Source organism: Chlorocebus sabaeus, chromosome 27 (genome assembly GCF_047675955.1).
Source record: "Chlorocebus sabaeus isolate Y175 chromosome 27, mChlSab1.0.hap1, whole genome shotgun sequence".
In the NCBI taxonomy this organism is placed as follows: Eukaryota; Metazoa; Chordata; class Mammalia; order Primates; family Cercopithecidae; genus Chlorocebus; species Chlorocebus sabaeus.
The window spans coordinates 48,377,686-48,401,057 of NC_132930.1; the positions used below are offsets into that span (position 1 = coordinate 48,377,686).

General features: G+C 55.6%; 2 protein-coding genes across 5 annotated transcripts in view; one reads left to right on the forward strand and one right to left on the reverse strand.

Annotated features, from left to right (window-relative positions):
- The first annotated feature begins 1,407 nt into the window (after positions 1 to 1,407).
- NKX1-1 (NK1 homeobox 1) lies at positions 1,408 to 4,908 on the forward strand. The gene is made up of 2 exons (XM_008018158.3): positions 1,408 to 1,867; positions 4,025 to 4,908. The coding sequence occupies exons 1-2, from the start codon at positions 1,408 to 1,410 to the stop codon at positions 4,906 to 4,908; spliced, it is 1,344 nt and encodes a 447-aa protein (XP_008016349.3).
- A 7,279-nt stretch (positions 4,909 to 12,187) lies between these two features.
- The window catches only part of UVSSA (UV stimulated scaffold protein A), a 50,175-nt gene continuing 38,990 nt past the window's right edge, over positions 12,188 to 23,372 (reverse strand). For all 4 annotated transcript variants that reach the window (XM_008018159.3, XM_008018162.3, XM_008018161.3 and 1 more), the window contains one exon: positions 12,188 to 21,730. In XM_008018159.3, the coding sequence (XP_008016350.3) occupies positions 21,637 to 21,730 (94 nt within the window). In that variant the 3' untranslated portion in view covers positions 12,188 to 21,636. The remainder of the gene's footprint in view (positions 21,731 to 23,372) is intronic.

A 23,372-nucleotide genomic window follows, 5' to 3' on the forward strand; every position in this document is an offset into this window, starting at 1 on the left:
GCCCGCGCGCTCACACCCTGAAGAAGCGTGCGCGCTCCCACTGCTGGCGCCCACCGTGGTCCGCCTGCATCTGGCTGCTCGCTGCATGGGCAGGAGGAGGAGGGAGACTAGCGACCCGCCGGGGAGCTACCGCGATCCCGCACTGGGACTCCGGACGCCAGGCCCAGCCCTCGAGGACGGAGGGCCGCAGGGCCCTGTCCTGCAAACATCGCGGCCGTAGATAAAACGTACCCAAATAAAGACTCAGGCCGTGGGGCTTCTTATTTATCCGGATGTGGCGAAGGGGGCATTTGTCGTATTATTTTTGGAAGAAACACACATTTTTCCCTTACTTGAAGAGGATCGATTTTATGTAGGCCGCCTGCTGTGTGTGCAATTTGTCGGTCCCCCTTTTGGGGGTGGGTTAAGAGGGACAAGCAGCCTTCTCATTTTCGATTCCACTTCTAATGAGCGGCTCGGGGGCAGCCGGCCCCGCCCCTCTGCTGGGACTCCAGGTCGGGCCCTAATTTGACGAAGTGAAAGGGGCGGGCGTGGGAAGGGATGGAGGGGCAGAGACCCTGAGCAAGAGAGACCCCGGAGACGCAAGAGGAGACCCCAAGCGGGAGCAAGCGAGAGACGCGGGACCAAGACCCACGGAACGCGCGGGAGGGGGCTGCAGACCCGGCGGAGACTCGGAGAATCGCGCGTGAGAACTGCTCTCCCCATCCCCACCCCAACTGCCGAGGGGCGCCAGAGCTGTGGGAACCTTTGGAGCTCCGGGCCCCGCCCGCCGGGGGCCCGGAGGAGAGGCCGGGCCAGTCACCGCAGCCTGCGCCGAGATGTCCCAGCCAACTCTTGGCGCTCGCTGGCCCGCGCGCCCTGGGGTCTCTGCGGCCCCGCTGCAGATTGATCCCGCAATTATTTAAAAGCCAGGGCTGTCTCCTCCCCCTTCGCCAAGGAGGCTGGTGCGCCGTTTCCGGACGAGCGGAAGCACAGCGACGCGCCGCTGACCACTACAGCCGCCTGCGGACCGCGCTGGGCTCCGGGCTGCGTGTCTGTTCGTCCGGCCCGGCGGCTCAGTCCGTGTGTCCGGTGCGGGGCCCGCCTCTTCGGCCCGGGACCGTTCGCAGCCAATTAGGCGCGCGCGCTAACGAGGGCGGCGGAGCCCCGCGGCCGCCTGCGGGCGCACGTGTGTTCGGCGTGTGGGCGCGTGGGCGCCTCCGGCGGGACTGCCATAAATGCGCGGACCGGGCGCCGCGGGCGCCTAAGGCAGCGGCGAAGGCAGCACCGGCCGAGCTCAGGGCGCGGCGCCGAGAGCCAGCCGAGCAGCGGCCGCCTGCGCGGGGTCGTGTGGCGGTGCCAGGGCCGCCAGGTATGGGAGCCCAGTAGGCGGCAGGGCCCGAGTGGCCGGAGCGGCGGAAGGCCGGCATGAGCGCTAGCGGCCCCGCGGCTCCTGGGGACGTTCCCGCGCTGCCGCCGCCTCCTCTGCCAGGTTCGGGGCCCGCACCGCCAGCTCCCGCCGCCGCTGCCCGGGACGCTATGGACGGGCGCGCCGAGCTGCCTGCCTTTCCCCGCGCTGGAGCCCCACCGCTCGCGGCCAGCGACACTGTGCCTGCGGCGCCCGAGGGGGCTGGAGCGGCCCGGCCCGCAGCACCCCCGCGCCCCACCTCCTTCTCGGTACTGGACATCCTGGACCCCAACAAGTTCAACAGCAGGAGGCGTCGCTGCGTGCTGCTGGGCCCAGTGGCGCCCGCCGCGTGCGCCCCGTGCGCTTCGGCCCCATGCGCCCCTGCACCCTCCGCCTCAGGACGCCCGCCGCGCGCAGAGGAGCTGGAGCGCCGCGCCCTCGCCGGCGCCGGAGTCGGAGCCGCCGGAGCTGAGCCGCCGAGTGAGTAGGATGCGTCCGGCGCCAGGTCGCGGGGACAGGGGGACCGGCCGCTTCTACGCGTTTACAACCCTGGGACACCGTGGCGAGTTGGGTCTGGCCCACGCCGAGGCTCCGTGGAAAGTTCGCAGAGCGCGGGGTCCGCACCAGCCCACCCGTGGCCTCCGTCCGACCCGGACTGCAGGGCCCGCATCGCCAGGCTCCTCTGGAGAAGCTCAGCCGGGTCAGGCCCAGGGGCTGCAGGGCTGTGAGGCAGGTCCAGGGTTCGCCTCCGCGCGTCTCCAGCCCGGAGGGGTAGTTGGTGCAGGAGGCGAGGGGCCGCGCGCGGTGGCTGGCCCGTGACCTCCCCACCCCCACTGTGCCCGCCCGAGGCCTCCTTCCCTCCCTCCTCTCTCTCTTTCTCTCTCTCTCTTTTTTTTTTTTTTTGGACAAATCAGACTAATTGTGACAAAACGCTGGTTATCTCTGGAAAAACAATTAAATCCCTTCGATTACGGTTAAGGGGAAATGTGCTTAGCGGCGGAAAGCGGCCGGTAATGGGGCGGCCCGCGCCCCCGGTCGGGTCGATATCCCATTACGGCGCGTGCATATCTCTTTCAAGCACCTTGCAAACTCCCCCCGAACATCTAAATTATAGGGTCAAAATTCGGATAATTACTCGATTAAAACCTATTACACTTATTAGGGGCCGCTATTGATCGCGAATTGCATTCGACCCGCTCCTGATTGCTTTTTGTGTCCCCTCCCCCGCCTCCTCCCTCCAACTTCCCGGCCCCGCCGAGGCACAGGGAGGACAGCGCGGGGCAGATGGGGCTGGGTCGCGGCCACCGGCTCAGCGCCTGGAGGCTGCGGGCCGCACCTGCGCTGGGCCTCTTCCGGTCGGCGGAGATGGAGGGCGAACAAATCCGGCTGAGTGAAGGGGACCTTACGGACTCTGCGGCGGCGGCGGCGCTCAGAGCCTCCACCTCCGGGGAGCCTACGGGGCGGAAGGACGGGATCCCGCTGAAGCCGGGAAGGCGCGCGCATAGCACAGCCGGGGAGGGAGCGGGGCCAGGCACCCGGGGCAGGGTTGGGACGGCGCTTGCGGTCGTCTAGGGGCGGATCCTGCTACTGCTGAGGGAAGCGGGGACCCACAGTCGCCCTGGAGGAATCTGACAGGAGCGATTGATCATTTCTTACCGGAGATTTCAGTTCCGACCTGGCCGGAGAGCAGGCCGTGGCCGCCACTGGGCAGCTCTGTGGAGGGCACCTGCCCCAACTCCTCCTGACTTAGGCCCCCAGTGCCAGGGCGTAGAAGACCCTGTCTGGGAGAGATGCTTTCTTCCAAATTTCAGAGACTCAAAATGCAGTCACTGCAGGGCCTCTGCTTGGAGGATGCGGGGCTGCTGTTCAGACTCCGGCCGACCCGGGCCTTTAGGCTGCGGGGTGCCACTCCGACCTGCACGCCCGCCCAGCCCTCCGCGTGAGGCCGAGCAGGGCCCTACCCACGGCAACTCCGCGCAGGGGCCGAGGCGCGGGCAGGGGAGCCGGGGCTGACCCTCGCGACCGAATCTCAGGGCTTGGAGGCTTGAGGTAGAGTCGGGGCCAGGGAATAGGATTTGGGTCCCCCAAGCCCGGTTCTCTCGGTCGGCTCCGGCCCCACCCCCAGACCTGTTATTAAATGTCCGGTAATTGGCTGGTCCTGCGCCAGCAGTAATTGGAGGGTAATATACGCCGAAATAAATTAAATGACCTTAACTAGTTTGTACATTACACAAAATGAGTTTAATTAAGTTTGTATCTGCCCCGCGGATCGATCGGAGCTTCCACTCCGCTGTAATCTCCGCAGCCCGGCCCGGCCCGCAGCACCCGTCCAGCCCCGCTCCGGCAAAAAAGTCGGGCGCCGCGAGAACGGGCAGCTCAGGGCGAGGAGGACTCTCTCCATAGAAAGAAACGAACAAGGGACCGGGAGGAGACGCGGGCGGCGGGAAGGAAGGACAGGCCGAGGGGAAGGAAACGACGGAGCGAAGGAGAGAGAGAGGAGGCGGGTGAAGAAGCAGGAGGAGCTGAGCAGGAGGCGGGAGGGAACCCTGGGGGAGGAAGCGGGGCGCGCGGAGGGCGGCATCCGGGAACGGGCCTTTCCTAACTGCCCTGTCCTGTCCTTGTTCCTCCCGCCCGCAGATGCCGGCGACCCCTACAAGGCAGGGGAGTCCGAAACCAACGACATCAACGGCTACAGCAGCGGCGGCGGCGGCCACAGCCCGAGCGCGGACAGCGGGGACGAGGTTCCCGACGACGAGGACGACGACGAGGACGAAGCGCCCGAGACGGAGGCGGCGCGAGGCGCGGAGGAGGCGCGGGGAGGTAGCGGCGGCCTCGGGGCCCGCGGGTCGGGCTGCCCTGACGCGGCTGAGGCCGACGCGTCCCCTGGCTCCACCGTCGATGAGGCCGCGGCCCCCGGACCCCGCGGGAACTCGCCCGGAGCCCCGGGCCCGCCGGGAGCTGCAGCGGCGCCGGGGGGCGCGGGGACCACTCCGCAGGGCGCGGCGACCGCGGCGAAGCCCAAACGGAAGCGCACGGGGTCCGACTCCAAATCTGGGAAGCCGCGACGAGCGCGCACCGCCTTCACCTACGAGCAGCTCGTGGCGCTGGAGAACAAGTTCAAGGCCACGCGCTACCTGTCGGTGTGCGAGCGCCTCAACCTGGCGCTGTCGCTCAGCCTCACCGAGACGCAGGTGAAGATCTGGTTCCAGAACCGCCGAACCAAGTGGAAGAAGCAGAACCCGGGCGCCGACACCAGCGCGCCGACCGGCGGCGGCGCAGGACCGGGGCCGGGGGCCGGGCCTGGCACGGGGCTGCCGGGCGGCCTCAGCCCGCTCAGCCCCTCGCCGCCCATGGGCGCCCCTCTCGGCATGCACGGCCCGGCTGGGTACCCCGCGCACGGCCCCGGAGGCCTGGTGTGCGCCGCGCAGCTGCCGTTCCTGTCGAGCCCGGCGGTGCTCTCGCCCTTCGTGCTGGGCTCGCAGACCTACGGGGCGCCCGCCTTCTACGCGCCGCACCTCTGAGCCCCGTGCTGCTCCGCCCCCGAGGCCGCCGCCGGGCCCGGCTGTTTTCTACGATCCTAGTCGTTGACTCTGTACATAAGCGGTTGCTACGGAAGAGTTTTAAATTTATAAATGACCATGCGCGTTGGGGCCGGGCAGGCGGCTCCCGAGGGCTCGGCCCGCTGCGAAGCACTTTGCAGAACTTCACTCAATCAATAAACCGCAGGCGGCCGCGCCCTAGTCTCCCAGGCTCCCGCGCCGCCCTCCGCCCGGCCCGGCCCGGCCTAGCCCACCCATGAATCTTCTCCCGTGGGGACCAAGGCGCCTAGGGTGTTCGGCCTCGCGCGGGACTCCAGCCGGTTTTCCCACCGGCCTGGCGTCCCACCGGCCAGAATTCAGGCCTCTCTGCTGGTGCCTGCCCGTCGTCCTGGGCTTGGGGCTGGGCGCAGGGGCTCACCCGCCAGGCTGGCTGAGACTCAGGTCTCAGCGTCCCCTCTCTGACCGCCCCCCCAGCCCCAAGAAAGAAGATTACAGGTCCCGGAAAGTGACCACCTGCTTGCTCCCTCTTCGCCTCTCCGCCTAGCCACCGAGCTGGTGGGACCGCGGCTGGGGGCGCAGCATTTTCTGCCTCCTGCTCCCCACCCCTGCAGCCTGCTCCAGTCCCACTCCCCTGGCCCACATCCCCGCGTGGGAGCACCGGGCTGGGCGTGTCAGCCTGGGGGCGGTGTCAGTTTCGGCTACTGCCTGGAGGAAGGAGCGCCTGCCTGCTTTCCCCGGGGGGGAAAACGGGCTAACCCGGCGCGAGAAGGGACTGGCCAGGGGCGCAGCTACCTGCCCAAGAGCGTTCCAGCCCATTCAGAGCCGGGCCCCCAAAAGTCGGGTCGAGTGCTCCCTCTTGGTGCGGCCACCTGTCCTCCAGCGACGCTGTAACGGCCCCTACATTCCCCGCACAGGCTCTCGGAGCCCTGTAGGTTTGGTGTTCGCCCTGAGCTGGGCTCAGGGAGGCCAGAGGCAGAGGCGCCAGGGCTAGGTGGCAGTGTGGATGCAAAAGCTGGTGCGTCCAAGCGGGGAAGGGCGACATGGGGAGGGTTCAGAGCCCCAGAATGGGTGAGGAGGCGGCATGGGACACTGGCGACAGCTGGGCAGGTGCCCACTCCTCTTCTGCTGCTGGCGGGTGTCCTGAGCCTTGCCTCACAGAGGGAGCCTGGCTCTGCCTGGCGGCTGTGCCCTGACTGGGCCCGGTCTCCTGGTGTCCCGTCCATTTTCCGTGAGTGGGCTGAGCTCATCTCTGGGCTGTCAACCTGGCACCAGCCACTGGGGGAGGGCTGGGAGCAGGTGGTGGCAGTGGAATACCTAGTACCACAGGCAAGATGGGAGACAGAGCTGCCCACTGACCTGGCCAGCACCTGTGGACAGAGAGCAGGCCCAGAGCAGCACCAGCCATCAGGCAGGTTGGTGGGGGTGGGGCAGGGGTGGCTGGGACCACCCTGTGCATTTACTGCCCCCACATCCTGGGCCCCAGGCAGGCCTTGGCTCCTCCAGCTGAGGGCCAGCCTGACTCCCAGTTGCTCTCTGCTCCCTTTCTGGGTCTGCATAGGTGAAGTCACCTGCCTGCAGCAAGCGTCCTGAGGCTCACCAGTCCAGGGGCAGGGCAGCCTCTCCCACCTCCCTCTGCTGGCAGAGCTCAGGCTTGCTGGGTGGGGGTCGGTGAGGGAAGGTGAGCCCCACCTGCAGGTGGCCAAGTGTAGCCAGAGGGTCGACTCAGCTGAAGCCAGTGCAGCAGGCTTGGCCTGAGCTGGGCACTGGGGCTGCCGAGTGGGAAAGCAGCTGCCGCATGGCTGGGAGGGACCCAGGTCTGTGCTGCAAGGGCCTGACCCTTTGCTGAGCTTGCTGGAACATTCCAGGAGCTCACAGACCCTACAGGGAGATGACAGAAGGCTGTGACAGTGCAGGCCAGATTCAGACCCACTGAGAGCTGGCCAGACCGCGGAGTGCAGCCCTCCCATGGAGCTTAGATCCTGGCTCCCCATCCCTCCAGCTTCCATATGCCCCCATCCTGGCCTTCTCTGTCTTCTCCCCTCAAGGCTCAGCCAGAAACACAGAGCCACACCGGAGGGCCCTTTAGCAGTGCCCCAGGGCTGCTGGATGGGATGGAGGGTATGGGCCGGGGGCTGTGAGGTCTGGGAAGCAATACCCACTCCCTGCACCAGCGTCACCCACCCCTTCTCTAAGCTCCCTGGACAGCCCAAAGCCTCACGCCGCAGGCGTGGGGGACATTTCCTTGGGTCCCTCCAGTCTCTGGTTCACAGTTGCGTGGGGGACATTTCCTTGGGTCACTCCAGTCTCTGGTTCACAGTTGCGTGGGGGACATTTCCTTGGGTCGCTCCAGTCTCTGGTTCACAGTTGCGTGGGGGACATTTCCTTGGGTCGCTCCAGTCTCTGGTTCACAGTTGCGTGGGGGACATTTCCTTGGGTCGCTCCAGTCTCTGGTTCACAGTTGCGTGGGGGACATTTCCTTGGGTCGCTCCAGTCTCTGGTTCACAGTTGCTGCACAGCAGACCCTCGTCAGAGGAGGACTGTGTGCAAAGCCACCTGAGCCTCCCACTGCGCTTTGCTGAGAGTCAAATGTGGGAAACTGAGGCCCAGAGGTCACAGGGCTTGCTGAGGGCAGTGCCAGCTGTGGTGCCAGTGGGTGCCCTGCTCCCTCCTGGAGGAGCCCCCACTTTTTAGCCCATACTCCTACTGGGTCCCCAGCCCCCCAGTCTCCCTGGGGAGGCTGGAATGCCGTTCCCTTGGCTGCCTCCCCGGGAACACTCGGGCTGCCCCACCACCCCCATTTCCACCAGGTTTGGGCCTCCCCTGCCAGCCATTTCCAGCCTAGGCCGCCTATGCCTGACTTGGTTTCAGCTCCCTGGGCCTGTGCTGCAGGCAGAGGTGAGCAGGAGCCTTGTTAGGGGCCTTGACGTGTCCCCCACTTTGGTGTCAGGGCTGTGAGGGAAGGTCTTGACCCCAGGATCTGAGGACGCTCTTCCATGGACCCTCCTCCTAGGGCTTAGGACTCGTCCTGCCCTGGACCACACCTGCCCTGAGTTCCCAGAACTGCACGCATGTCGTTGCTGCAAAGCCAGGCACCGAAAGGGCCTCCTGTCAAGTGAGCATGAGCCCAGACAAGGGCGGCATTTGCTCTCATGCCCTGGGCTCCTGTCTCCTGCCCAGGGACCACTGAGCCCAGACGGTGAGAGGCCTCCCAATGAGGCCACCTCCCCACCCCCCCCCCAGCCCATGGTGCTGTGGTCCGTTGCTGTGGGAGTCAGGATTGGGTCTGGCTGCGTGTAAGAAAAAACCTGAATGAAGAGAGTTGAAAGGAGACTGTTTATTTTCTCTTTGTGAGGGAATTCTGGCCGGTGGCAGCCCTGGGCAGTTTTGAGACCTTCACTGAGTCCTTGGAGACCCAGCTCCTGGCTCTCTGTGCTGCATCAGGCCTGGGCAGGCCTCAGCCTCAGGGACCCCAATGGAAGCTGAGGCTCCAGCCACCACATCCTCACCCCCGGCTGCAAACAGGAAAAAAGGGAGCAGCTGGAAACACCCGTCTCTTTTAAGAAGCTTTCCCGGGGCCGGGCGCGGTGGCTCAAGCCTGTAATCCCAGCACTTTGGGAGGCCGAGACGGGCGGATCACGAGGTCAGGAGATCGAGACCATCCTGGCTAACACGGTGAAACCCCGTCTCTACCAAAAAAATACAAAAAACTAGCCGGGCGTGGTGGCGGACGCCTGTAGTCCCAGCTACTCAGGAGGCTGAGGCAGGAGAATGGCGTAAACCCGGGAGGCGGAGCTTGCAGTGAGCTGAGATCCAGCCACTGCACTCCAGCCTGGGCGACAGAGCCAGACTCCGTCTCAAAAAAAAAAAAAAAAAAAAGAAGCTTTCCCAGAAGCCCACACAACACAGCTGCTCATGTCCCATTGGCCAGAGCTGGGTCACGGGTGCTCTCCTAGCCAAGGGAGGCTGGGAGATGCAGTCTCCCCCGCCCCGGGCATCTCACTCCTAGTGAAAGGGGAGGATGGATTGGGGCCACCAGCTGCCACTGCCGAGCCTCCCTGTGCTCCCCACCCCCATGCCCACCTGCCCACACCCCCAGCCCCAGGCAGCTGGGCTTGCTGAAGGAAGTCTCCCTCAGCCCCCCTGGTCTTTTCCAAAGCCCAGGGCCTCAACCTTGGTGGGCATCCAGCTCCTGCACCCTAAGGTGTCTGGTGTACCCTCTCCATAACCCCACCCTCGGTTGGCCACAGGTCCAAGCCCATCTTTCAGCCACAGGATCTTGTCACCTGCCTGTGTCTGCCAGGGGAGACGGCCCCTGCTGGGCTTTAGATGTGTCCAGTGTCCCCCAGCTTAGGCATAACCCTCCCTGGACCCTGTGTGGCCTCCAGCTCTCCCCCTTTCCTCCCAGCCTCGAGCCAAAGTATCAAAAGAGCCATCTACACCTGCTGTCTACACTTCCTCCTCCTCACTTCTCCACCCCCAAGCAGGCTCTCACCATCACTCAGGCCCTTGGCTGCCCCAACCTGGCATTGCCTCCCCAGGGCCCTGCTCACTTGGTGGCTGGTTCCTCCTGTTCAGAGTCCTGGGGCGGCCTGGGCTTGGGGAGCCCTCATCCTCCACTTGCCTTCCTGCCATGGCAATGGTGTGCCTGGCCCTGTCCTTGCCCCATGATGTCCTGGCAATGGTGTGCCTGGCCCTGTCCTTGCCCCGTGATGTCCTTCCTGGGGCCAGGGGCCCTCCAGGCACCACAAAGCCAGACCAAGCTCCTCCCAGACCAAGCCAGCCCCACAGCCTCAGAGCAAACCCCAGGCACCAAGCACCCTCCCCACATCCAACCTAATCTCCCCACATCCAAACTAATCTACCCACATCCAGATGCCCAAAAATACCCCACATCCAACATGCCCCCACATTGTCCCCCCATCCCTAGGGTCTTCCCTGCGGTGCTCAGACCTCCCCACACCCAGTGTCCTGCCTGTGACAGCCGCTACCTGGGTCCCCCGTTTCTTCCCTGGTGACTGAGTGCCCCCCTCACTCCTGGTCTCTTCTGGTTGGCTGTGCACAGCGTCAGCTGGGAAGGGAGGCTTCCTATAGAGAAGCCATTTACCATGGGGGGAGGTGAGGCTGGACAAATAGGCCGGCAGCAGAGGGAGGTGAGCGCGGGGAGGAAGGGGCAGGGGTGGGTGGCCAGGCAGGGTTGCAGGACTGCACTTGAAGGAGGAGGCAGGGCTGAGCCCCATCCTTGCCCCCATGACCACTGCGGTCCCCACCTGCCTCTGGCACTGCTGCCCCTCCCCCATCCCAAGATCACCTTCTAGTCCACAGAGGCACATGGGGTGGGGGTATCTCACCCACTGTTGGGTGGGGGGGTTGCTCATGGGTGACAACCTGGGGATGTCCACATCCCACCTCCGCCTGACTGCCCTGCAGGGTAGATAGCTCTGCTGGTGGGGATGCCTTCTCTCTTTTCTTGGGAGGCTGTGGCTGAGCACTCATCTCCCAGGTTGAGGGCCGCATGTCCTGCCTCTGGGGCAACGGGCAGCTGGGTGCAGCCCGTGACTAGGTTCTGGCCAAGTTGACATGAGTAGTGTGTGGGGGTGGGGGGCCGAGAAGGCTCCTTATGGGAATCAGCTCAGAGGGGAGGCAAAGCCCTTCTCCTCCCTTCTGCAGACCTGGTGATGGCTGGAGCCCCAGCAGCCACCTTGGGCCATGAGGTAGCCTTGGGGCTGGAGGCCATGTGCTCTGATACTGACCCAAGAACTGGAAAAAGACAACGTCCTGGTGGAACTGAGCCCCCTCATAGGTGCTTGGGGGCACCTACCCTTGGGCTCTGGATCAACAGGACACAAACCCTTATGTCTATGAGCCACTCCTACTTGGAGTTTCTGGTTCTGTGTAGCTAACCCTGACACCACTTCCCATGGTGGCCCGTCCACCCCAGCACTGGGGCTGTGACCCATGCCCACCAGTGCTCCTTGGTCACTCCTCACACCCACCCTCTGCTGCTCTCTGTGCTGACCTCAGCCAGTCTGCCTTGGATGAGGGCAGCAGCATGCTGGACCAGCTGGCATGGGCTCCCTCCCACTGTGAGCCCCACCAGTAGCCCCCGCATCCCTGGGAGGAAACCCTGAACCCTTGGCCTGGCACTGAGGACCTGCTCCTGCCAGCCCTGCCCACCACACACAGGCCACCTGCCGTGATGGGCACCCTGCCTCCAGAATCTCTCTGCTTGCTGTTTCTGCCCTTCTCAAGAGCCACGCCCAGCAGATCCCATCACCGAGGCAGCTGTGCCTGTGTCTGCCGGCCATGCTCTGTCTGCAACACTGTTTCCAGATCCCAGCTCCTCTGTCCCTACCACCCAGGGTCACCGTCTGTTTAGCTGTGCACCCTGGGCAGCCTGGGGCCTCTCCGCAGCCTCCACCGCCTCTGCCCTTCCTTGTGGATGCCGGACTGATGGAGCTCCCTTCCCATCCTCACTGGGACTGACAGTGTGCACCTGCCAAGGCCCCCACAGCTGCAGTGACCCTGCGTGCAATGTGAGGCTGCTATAGTGCCTGCCCTGTCCCCTCTGGGCCTGAAGCCTCTGGGGATGGTCCTGTTTTTAAAGCCCAGTTGCCTGGGCTACCGGCCTGTGTCAGTGCAGAGACACAGGGGAGGGACAGGCAAGCTGCTGACCACTGGCTTCTGTGCTGCTTCTCGGCTTCCCAGGCTCAGTCAACCCCAGGTGTGCAGGACTGGGGGCAGGGGTGTTGCAGGGAGCTCCTGGGAGGCCCCAGGAACTGCTGGGGGTCGCTTCGGCAGGCAGGGTAGGCGAAGAGAGTTTGCACGTTCTTCCTGAGCCGTGGGACCACTCTCAGGGTCCTCAGGAACCCCACCCCTTCCTGGGCTGCCCAGGCCCAGCCTTCTTCCCCGCCTGAATCCTCACTGGTCCCTTCCCTCCCTAGGGAGGGGGCAACCTGCTCCCACGGTGGTTCCTGCAGGAACTGGACACAGCCCCGTCCTCTGGCTCTAAATGCATCTGCAGGCCAGGCTGCCCCAGGCTCCTCTGCCCCCTCCATCTGCCTGGCTCATGGGGACCCAAACCACTTTGTGGCAAGTATGGGTGGAAGGGGTTTGCTGAGGGGATCTGAGAAAAGGATGAGCCCACCCCCAGCACCCCCTTAATGCCGAGTCAGCTGCTCCCAGGGGCACAGTCCCCACCCCCTCACCCCACCAGCCAGAAGGGCCAGCCCAGCACCCCCACCGCACATGGCCCCTCACTTGGTCAGAGTCACAGGTTTGTCTTTTAATCAGCATTCATGAAAGTTCATTAAAAGTCTGATACAAAAAGCACCAGGCTAACAAATCAGTCCTGAATTCAATTTTACAAAAACACCCTCTCCTCTTCCATCTCATCCCTAATATTCCCACTTTATCTCAAGGTGGAAAGAAATATAAAAGGGGTCTTTGACACAAAAATGTATTAAAAAGCCACCATGAGTAGAATGTATGGTAACAGCGTCTGACTCAGCCGGCAGGACAGGAAACCCACAGAGCCACCATGCCAGGGCTTTGTGTGAGCAGGCGGGACTCCAAATCGGCACGTGTGTGAGCAGGCGGGCACTCCAAATCGGCACGTGTGTGAGCAGGCGGGCACTCCAAATCGGCACAAAGCAAGGGCTCATTGATAAGAGGTGCAGGGACACCTGGACAGCTATGTGAAATTTAAAAACTGGGTTTCCTGGCTCACATTTTGTATCAAAAACTAGAAGCAGATCAATGATTTCAATATGAAAATGAAACCCATAAAACTACTAGAAGAAAACATGGAAAACATTTCAAATATAATCTTTGAGTGGGGAAGAGCATTATAACTAGAACACAAAACTTAGAAGCCAAGAAAGACTGATAATTCAACTACATAACTCATGAAAGGAGGATCTGAGGAACGAGATGCCCATGGTGGCCGCTGAGAAGCTCTGCCACACTCCTGGAGGCGTGGAAGGCCGTGCCCACACAGGCACAGAGCCGTGTGCATGCCCAAAAGGAACCTGAGTCGTTCAGCCCTCACCTCCGGCTGGCTTTGTGGCTGTGTGCAAGTAAGAAGTGAAGGCAAAGGCACAGTTGGCAGCTGCCTGCTGGAGCGCTGAAGGCACACACACCACGCATCAACTGCGTGTCGGCAGAACCGTGAGTTATTGGTGCAAAGCACTTAAAGGGGTCCTTGGTCCAGTCACTGGCTGAACATGAAGCTGACGAGGTGGACGCTTCAAATTAGTCCAGAACACACACTAAACAAATGGTAACAGCAACAAAACAAAAATAAACTCGTGGAGAGCACATCTGATTTCCAGAATTGCTCAGCACGTAATTAAAGCATCCAGTCTTCAAAAACAATAGATATACGTGAGACCACAAAGAAAGAGTACGTTATTTCCTTAGTTCAGACATGAGAAAAAAGGCCATCAATAGGAACTTTCCCTGAATAGGCCCTGATGTTGATGGACTTACTAGATAAGTCCTATCTATCTTATCTCTATCTATCTATCTATCTATCTATCTATCTATCTATCTATCCATCCATCCATCCATCCATCCATCCATCCATCCATCCATCCATCCATCCATCTTAGTTTTGAGACAGAGTCTTGCTCTGTGGCCCAGGCTGGAGTGCAATGGCTTGATCTCGGCTCACTGCAACCTCTGCCTCCCGGGTTCAAGTGATTCTCCTGCCTCTGCCTCCCAAGTAGCTGGGATTACAGGTGTGCAGCACCACGTCTAGCCTAGACAAGTGCTTTAAATCAGCTTCTATAAATATGTTCATATAACTAAAGGAAACTGTGTCTACAGAATTAAAGTATGAGCCTATTTCACTAAATAAAGAATATGAGTAAAGATAAAGAAATTATAAAAGAGAGCCAAATGGAAGTTTGGAGTAGAAAAGTACAATAACTGAAATGAAAAATTCACTATAGCAGCTTGACATCAGGTTTTGTTTGGCAAAAGCATCTGTGACCTTGAAGATAGGTCAATTGAGATGATTCTTTCCAAGAAGAAGAAAAAATTCCAGAATAAAGGAAAGTCAAGGAGGCCTCCGAGGCTGTGCCCAGCTCCACAGAAACACACGCAACTAGAGTCCAACGAGGGGACAGAGAGCAGGGACACAAAATATTTCAAGTAATGACAACCAAAAATTTCCCAAATTTGCTGAAAAATATTAACCTCTATATCCAAGAAGCTCAAAGAACTTCAGGTAGGACACACTGAAAGATCCACAATTAGATACACCACAGTCAAACAGTCAGAAGCTAAAAAGAGACTGAGACGTGGTGCAGTGCTCCCGCCACGGAAACCACGGGGGCCAGAGGCAGTGGAGGGACATCTATAGGGGGCTGAAAGAAAAAGAGGGCCATATCCAGCACAATGATTCTTCCCAAGAGAAGGAGAAATTACAACATTCCCAGATAAACGAAAACAAAGAGAATTCATTGCTAGAAGATCTGTCCTACAAGAAATACTTGAGGCTGAAGTCCAAGACACCACACTCAAATCCACACAAACAGCACCAAAAAAGACAACCGCAAAGCCAGCAACAGAGATAGCAGAGACTCATTTCTGTTCGTACATCTTTTCTTCTTCGACATGATTTAAAAGACAACTGCAGAAAGCAATAATTACAAGACTGCTGATGGACTTACAATCTAAAAGGTAGCATTTATAGGACAAATAGAGCACCAAGAGGCTGAGAGGAAACAAAGCTACTCGAAGCAAAGGGTTTTGCACATTATTAATAGTTCATCTGAACACTTGATTGGTTTTACATTGTTACTGTAATACTCAGAGCAGCCACTAAGAAAATTACTTCTAAAAAACCCAGTAAAACAGACAAGGAAATTACAATGTTACAGAGAATTAAATGTCCATTTAACACAAAAAAGTAATGGAGAAATAAAGGAAGAAAGATAAAAAAGACAATATAGAAAACAAATTTAGAAATGGCAGATACAAATCCAACCTTATCAGTAATCACACTGAATGTAAATGGATTAAACATCCCTCTCAAACAGCAGAGACCAGCAGGACAGATAAAAAACATGATCCCACTATATGCTGTCTACAAGAAACACACTTTTGATTCACAGCAGAGACGAGCAGGACAGACGAGAAACACGATCCCACTATATAATGTCTACAAGAAACACACTTTAGATTCAGAGATACAACGAAAGTAAAAGGATGAAAAAAGATAATATGCAAACAATAATCAAAAAAGAGCTGAGTGGCTATACTAACATCAGACAAAAGGGACTTAAAGACAACATTTTTTTTTTCACTAGAGACAAAGAAGGACATGTCATAATGATAAAAGGGTCTGCTCATCAGAAAGAAATAGAAACACAGATGCACTTAACAGAGTTTCAAAATTTATGAAACAAAAGCTGACAAAACTGAAGGATTCAATACCCCACATTCAATATCAATATAACTAGGCAGAAGATGAATAAGGGAAGAGAAGATGTAAATAATCAGACTACAAACCAAACCAATCAGACCTAACAGGCTTCTCTACAACTCTACAAACCAATCAGATACAACAGGCTTCCATACAACACTACAAACCAATCAGACCCAATTAGACCTAACAGGCATCTGTACAACACTACAAACCAATCAGACCCAACAGGCTTCCATACAACACTACAGACCAATCAGACCCAACAGGCACCTATACAATACCACAAACCAATCACACCCAACAGGCCTCCACACAACTCTACAAACCAATCAGACCCAACAGGCACCTATACAATACCACAAACCAATCACACCCAACAGGCTTACATACAACATTACAAACCAATCAGACCCAATCAGACCTAACAGGCACCTATACAACACTACAAACCAATCAGACCCAACAGGCTTCCATACAACACTACAGACCAATCAGACCCAATCAGACCTAATAGGCATCTATACAACACTACAAACCAATCAGACCCAACAGGCATCCATACAACTCTAAAAACCAATCAGACCCAACAGGCTTCCATACAACACTACAAACCAATCAGACCCAATTAGACCTAACAGGCATCTATACAACACTACAAACCAATCAGACCCAACAGGCATCCATACAACATTACAAACCAATCAGACCCAATCAGACCTAACAGGCACCTATACAATACCACAAACCAATCACACCCAATAGGCCTCCAGACAACTCTACAAACCAATCAGACCCAACAGGCATCTATATAACACTACAAACCAATCACACTCAACAGGCATCCAAACAACTCTACAAACCAATCAGACCCAACAGGCATCTATACAACACTACAAACCAATCACACCCAACGTGGAGCCATACAAGTCTACAAACCAATCACACCCAACAGGCATCTACACAACTCTACAAACCAATCAGACCCAACAGGTTTCCATAAAACTCTACAAACCAATCAGACCCAACAGGCATCCATACAACACTACAAACCAATCAGACCCAATCAGACCTAACAGGCATCTATGCAACACTACAAACCAATCAGACCCAACAGGCATCTATGCAACTCTAAAAATCAATCAGACCCAACAGGCACCTATACAACACTACAAACCAATCAGAACCAACAGGCATCCATACAACACTACAAACCAATCACACCCAACAGGCATCTATACAACACTACAAACCAATCAGACCCAATGGGTATCCATACAACACTACAAACCAATCAGACCCAACAGGCATCCATACAACACTACAAACCAATCAGACCCAACAGGCATCCATACAACACTACAAACCAATCACACCCAACACGCTTCCATACAACACTACAAACCAATCAGACCCAACAGGCTTCCATACAACACTACAAACCAATCAGACCCAACACGCTTCCATACAACACTACAAACCAATCAGACCCAACAGGCATCTATACAACACTCCACCCAACAAGAACCAGATAGAAATTCTTCAACACTCGGGGACAGAAAATATGGTACGCCAATAAAATAACTCTCAATAAAGACAGGAAATCATAGTTATGTTCTTCAGCCATAATGGAGTGAAATAAGAAATCAGTAACAGGTCAGGCACGGTAGCCCACGCTTGTAACCCCAGCACTTTGGGAGGCTAAAGTGGCAGGATCATTTGAGCCCAGGAGTTCCAACACAGCCTGGGCAACACAGTCGGACCCTGTCTCTACAGTAAAATTTTTAAAAATTTAGCTGTGTTTGGTGGCTCATGCCTGTAGTCTCAGCTACTTGGGAGGCTGAGGTGGGAGGTCGAGGATGCAGTGAGCTGTGATCACGGCACCACACTCCAGCCTGGGAGACAAAGTGAGATCCTGTTTCTCAAAAACAAAAAAGGAAAAGAAGTCAATAACAGAAGGAAACTTGAGAAATTCACATATATGTGGAAATTAAACAACAAACTCTTAAATAACCAAGAGGTAAAAGAAGAAATCACCAGAGAAATCAGAATATACTTTGAGATTTAAAAAAGGCAAAACACAATATACCAAAACTTAAGGGATGAAGTAAATCAGTGCTGAGATAAAAATTTACAGCTACAAACGTCTATATTAAAAAGAAAGATTTCAAATCAATAAGCTAATTTTCCATCTTAAGAAACAAGAAAAAGAAAATGAAACCCAAAGCAACCCAAAGGAAATAATAAAGGTTACAGTGGAAATTAACAAAATAAAGAATGGAAAATCATAGGGAATAATAAACAAAACCAGAAGTCGTTTCTTAAATAGATCAACAAAATTGATAAATCTTTAGCTAGACTGACTAAGGGGAGTAAAAGAGAGAAGAATCAAATTACTAAAACCAGAAAACACTATGAATAGGCTGGGAGCACTGGCTAACATCCACAATCCCAGCACTTTGGGAGGTCAAGGTGGGAGGGTCACTTGAGGCCAGGAGTTTGACAAAGATCAGCCTGGGCAACACAGCGAGATCTTGTTTCTACAAAAAAATTTTAAAGAAAATTAGGGCTGGGTGCAGTGGCTCATGCCTGTAATCCCAGCACTGTGCTAGGCTAAGACGGGAAAATTTTTTGAGGCCAGGAGTTTGAGACCAGCCTGGGCAACATAGTGAGACCCAATCTCTACCAAAAATAAGCTTTTAAAAAATTAGTCAGTCATAGTGCCATGCCCCTGAAGTCTTAGCTACTCAGGAAGCTGAGATAGGAAGATTGCTTGAGTCTGGGAGGTCGAAGCTGTAGTGAGCCATGATTGTGCTACTGCACTCCAGCCTGGGTGACAGAGCCAGACTCTGTCCCAAACAAAACCAAACCAAACAAAGTCAGAAAATTAGCTGGATGTGGTGGTACATGCCTGTGGTCCTTCCTACTGGGGAGGCTGAGGTGGGAGGATTACTTGGGCCCATGAGTCTGAGGTTGGAGTGAGCTATGATTGCACCACTGCACTCCAGCCTGGGCAACAGAGTGAGACCTTGTCAGTTAAAAACACTTTTTTTAATGCTATGAACAATTGCATATAAACAGATTGCAACAAAGAACCTAGAAAGGGACAAACTCCTGGAAAGATGCAAACTACTGGAACTAAACAGATCTATAATAAGTGAAATACTGAATTAGGGAAAAAAAATCCCACAAAGACAAGTCCAGCCTTCACTGGTAAATTCTACCAAACGTTTAAATAATTAATAACAATCTTTCACAAACTCTTCCAAAAAATAGGAGTGGAGGGAACACTTCCCACCTCAATCTATGAGGTCAGTAGTGACGTGACTGAAGTCAGACAAAGACATCACAAAAAGACTACAGACCAATATCCCTCATGAATACAGATGCAAAATCCTAGCAAACTAAATCCAGCAGCATAAAAAAAGGATTATATACCATGAACAAGTAGAATTTACCCCATGAATGCAAGGTCGGTTCAACATATGAGAAACAATGTAATATGCTGTATCACTAGAGTAGAGGACAAGAATTATACTATCATCTCAACACACGGAGAAAACGCATCTGACAAAATTCAACACTTTATGACAAAAACACTCAACAAACTAGGAGGAGAAGGTAACTTCTTCAACCTGGTAGACAGCATCTACACAAAACAGCACGGTTAACATCACGCTCAATGGTGAGAGACTGAAAGCTTCCTGCTAAGGTCAAGAGTCAGACAAGGATGTCTGTTCTCACCACATCTATTCAACATTGTCCTGGAGGTACTAACCAGAGCAATTAGGTAAGAGAAATAAAAGAAACCCAGATCAGAAAGACAGCTGTTTGCAGATGACATGATTTTGTGTATGGAAAATCTTAAGGAACACACAACTAATTAGAACGAATAAACAAGTTCAGCAAGGAATGCAGGATACAAGATCAATACACAAAAGTCAATTGTACTTCCACATATTAGCAATGATCAGCCCTAAAATGAAATTCAGAAAACAATTACATTTATCATTGCTTTTATAAATGCAATTTATAATCTTTTAATAATTTATAATTGCATTTATAATCCTTTGGTTATAAATAAAAAAGAATAAAATATGAGTAAATTTAACAAAATAAGTGAAAGACTTATATACTGAAAACTACAAAATACTGTTGAAATAAATTTAAAAAGACCCAAATAAATGGAAAGATAATCAGAAGCTCATGACTCAGAAGATTTAATATTAAGATGGTAATACATCCCAAAGCAATCTCTAGATTTAACGTAATTCCTATCAAAATCTCAGCTGCTTTTTTGTTTTGAAGAAACTGATGAGCAGATCCTAAAATTCATTTGGAAACGCAAGGAATGCAGAATAGTCAAAACAGCCTTGAAATAGAGCAAAGTAAAACTTATCACAACAAAGCAACATTGATCAAGGCACTGTGGTACTGGCATAAGGTTCAGGTCAATGGAATAGAGTCAAGTGCCCAGAAATAAACCTGTACATTTTTGGTCAATTGATTATAAATAAGGGTGCCAAGATAATTCAATGGGGAAAAATAATGTTTTCAACAAATGGCACAGAGACAACTGGATATCCACAGGCAAAAGAATGCAGGCTCTTATACCACACACAAAACTTAACTCACAACAGATCAAAGATCCACACGTAAGAGCTGAAATTATAAAATGCTTATCAGAAACCAGGTGTAAATCTCTGTGATCTTGGATGAGGCGATGGCTTCTGAGATGTGACAGCAAAAGCATAAGTAACAAAAGGAAAACCCAGATAAATTGCTGGACTTCATCAAAATTTACTTTTGTGCTTCAGAGGACACTATCCAGAAAGTGAAAGGACAGTATGGAAGAGTTTTTGCAAATCGGCCGGCATGGCGGCTCACACCTGTAATCCCAGCACTTTGGAGGCCGAGGTGGGCAGATCACGAGGTCAGGAGATCAAGACCAGCCTGATCAACACAGTGAAACCCGTGTCTACTAAAAATACAAAAATTAGCTGGGTGTGGTGGTGCGTGCCTGTAGTCCCAGCCACTCGGGAGGCCGAGGCAGGAGAATGGCGTGAACCCGGGAGGTGGAGCTTGCAGTGAGTCAAGATTGGGTCACTGCACTCCAGCCTGGCGACAGAGCTAGACTCTGTCTCAAAAAAAAAAAAAAAGAAAAAGAAAAAAGAAAAAAAAAGAAAGTTTTTGCAAATCACATGAGGATCTAGTATTCACAATATACATATAAACTCCTGGCTAGGAGTGGTGGCTCATGCCTGTAATCCCAACACTTTGGGAGACCGAAGCAGGAGGATTGCCTGAGGCTAGGAGTTCGAGACCACCATGGGCAACACAGTGAGAGCTCGTCTCTACAAAAAATTTAAAAAATTAGCCACGCGCTGTGGCGTGTGCCTGTAGTCCCAGCTACCTGGGAGGCTGACGTGGGAGGAGGCTTGAGCCCAGGAGTTTTGAGGCTGCAGTGAGCTATGATCGTGCCACTGCACTCAGCCTGGGTAAGAGCAAAAGCCCATCTCTAAAAGAGAGAGAAAAAAACTGTTACAACTCAAGACAAATATTCAATTAAAAATAGGCAAGAGATTTGAACAGACTCCTCTCCAAAGAAGACACACAAACGGCCCGTGAGCACAGGAGATGTTCAGTACCCTCAACACTGCTGTGGACATGTGTGCACGAGCTTCCGCATGGACAGGTTTTCACCTCCTTTGTTTTATACGTCGGAGGGGAACTCCATGGATGAACCCTGAAAACAGAATGCCAAGTGCAAGAAGCCAGGCACAAGAGGCCACATGTCATATGAAAAGCCAGAAACAGAAAGCAGATGAGTGAACGGTTCACTGGCCTTTGTGTTTGTGTTAAAAACAACATTTGCATAAAAGTGGGTTTCCCAGAGTTCCTCTGAGCGGTTGCCTCCCAGCTGGGGAATGCAAGCTCTGAAAGTTGAGCTGCACGCACGCTCTGTCAGTGCTGAACCCCGCACCACGACATGCACTGGCCTCACGAGGACTCGCAGATGCCCTCTGGAACAGGGCTGCTGCCTGGTTCACATCTCCAGGCCCGAGGGCCTCTTCTACGAGGACAGACCCGTCACCAGATGACGACGAACCCTGTCGCAGCAGCACAGCCAGACCTTCAGGGCATTTCAATGTGCCATTTCTTTACATCAAACACAGTAATAGCCAAAGCATGGTTACTGCCCAGACCCACGCTCACTCTGCTGTCCTGAGACACTGGCAGAGGGAGAAGGTGCTAATGGCCAGTGCACTGGGCCCAGCTCTCTAGTTCAGTGCATAGTTAAACTGGTTTGAAAACTTCTCGTGCTTCTTCTGGTCCATCTGGTTCATGGCTGTCACGACCCTCCGCACAGCTGCTCTGTGGGGAAACAAGGCAAGATGTGACCTGGGAGGCTTCCGCCATGGGCCTGGGCTCCCAGTGGTGGCATCACCAGGGTTATGCACTGGTCCTGGGGCAGCTGCTGCCCTTGGATGCTAACTGCCTGTGGGTGCCACCTTCAGAAAGAAAGATGGGCGACGGGACCCTTGGCCCTGTCCCAAGACAGAGGCAGGCTTGGAAAGGGCCACCCAGGTCCCAGAGCTGGGGTCTGTGGCGGGTGGTTCTGCACGGTGAAGGTGGCCCTAGCCCCACCTTGGCACTTCTCCTGTGGCCTCCCACACTCCAGGATGAGGGCACAGCTTCCCTCTTGGCCTCCTAGGGAGTGGCCTTGCAGGAGATGCGGCCAGGAGGCATCAGGACGGCTCTGCCCACGGCTGCACACACAGCTCCACAGCCAGGGACGGAAATGTGGAGGGCCGCAGCAGGGAGGGCGTGGGCGGGGCAGGCACTCTAGGAGCGGGATGAGGTGTGCTGTGCTGACCAGCTCAGTTGCCGCGACGCACAAGGGTGTGGAGCCAGCAGGGCCTGAGGCCACAAGGCGGTGAAACCGCCGCTCAGCTGCGGCCCTGTGGGGCTGCCAGGCACTGCTATGGGGGCCCCTCAAGGCAGGGTTTCGCCTGTGGTCACCCCAGGTCCTTTCTGTGGGGAGGGCTCTGGGCCCCATAGCTGCTGTGAAGAGCCAGCTCCTGCCATGGGCTTCACTGTCCCCATGAGACACAGGGAGGAGGCCTAGCACGGGGCCACTGGCCGTCCTGCTCCTGGGCATCAGCACCCAGGCTGGCCTCTGCCCCTGGCTGGTCCACAGGAAAACAGCCTCATCGTGAGCTACCAGGGGCCGAGGCGCCTTGTGTGGTTGGCTGATGTGATGGGTCCAGCTCTGCACCAGGGGCCCCAGGCAGCCTCTCCGCAGCCCCCACCAGCACCCCTGCCCCGCCCAGGAAAGGCTGTGGATGCGCCGCCCACAAGCCCAGGGGATGCGTGGTCTGAGCACTGCGAAGGCGCCTCCCGCCCGAGCCCACTCAGGCCGGTGCAAGGTCACGCTGGCCAGGAGGGGCCGCCTCTGCCCGGCGCACTCAGCACCTTCCAGGGGTGTCCAAGGGAGGGTCTCTGGGATGGCGATGGGTGGGGCCACCTCACTGGCGCTACCAGATAAACCTGCACCAGCAGGGACTTGGCACAGATGTGGCAGGGAGTCAGCAGCCTCAGGTGGCTTCTAAGCAAGCATTCTGGATTTTCTTGGGCGAGAACAAGGCAATGTGAAGACAGAAACACAAGGCCATGCGAGTGGCTGGTGCCCCAGCGGACAGGCCACACGCAGGGATGTCGGGCTGGTGGGCTTCGCACTCTGGCCCTGCCGAGGCCTCACCAGTCACACAGGCCCACGCTGGGCTGCAGAGACACCAGGCCAGCCTCCCAGAGCCAGTGCTCAGAGCAGCCACGCTGGGACTGGGCTCTGCTGGGGCTGATGCGTGGACCCCTGTTGCGCCCGCCTTTGCAGTCACCACCCTCCCTGAAGTCACCGCTGCAGAAATACGCAGGCACTGACCTGGGGGCACAGCCAGGCAAGGGAGAGACGAGGGGGCTCACTCTGTACCAGCCGAGGCCTGTGTCCTGGCACGGC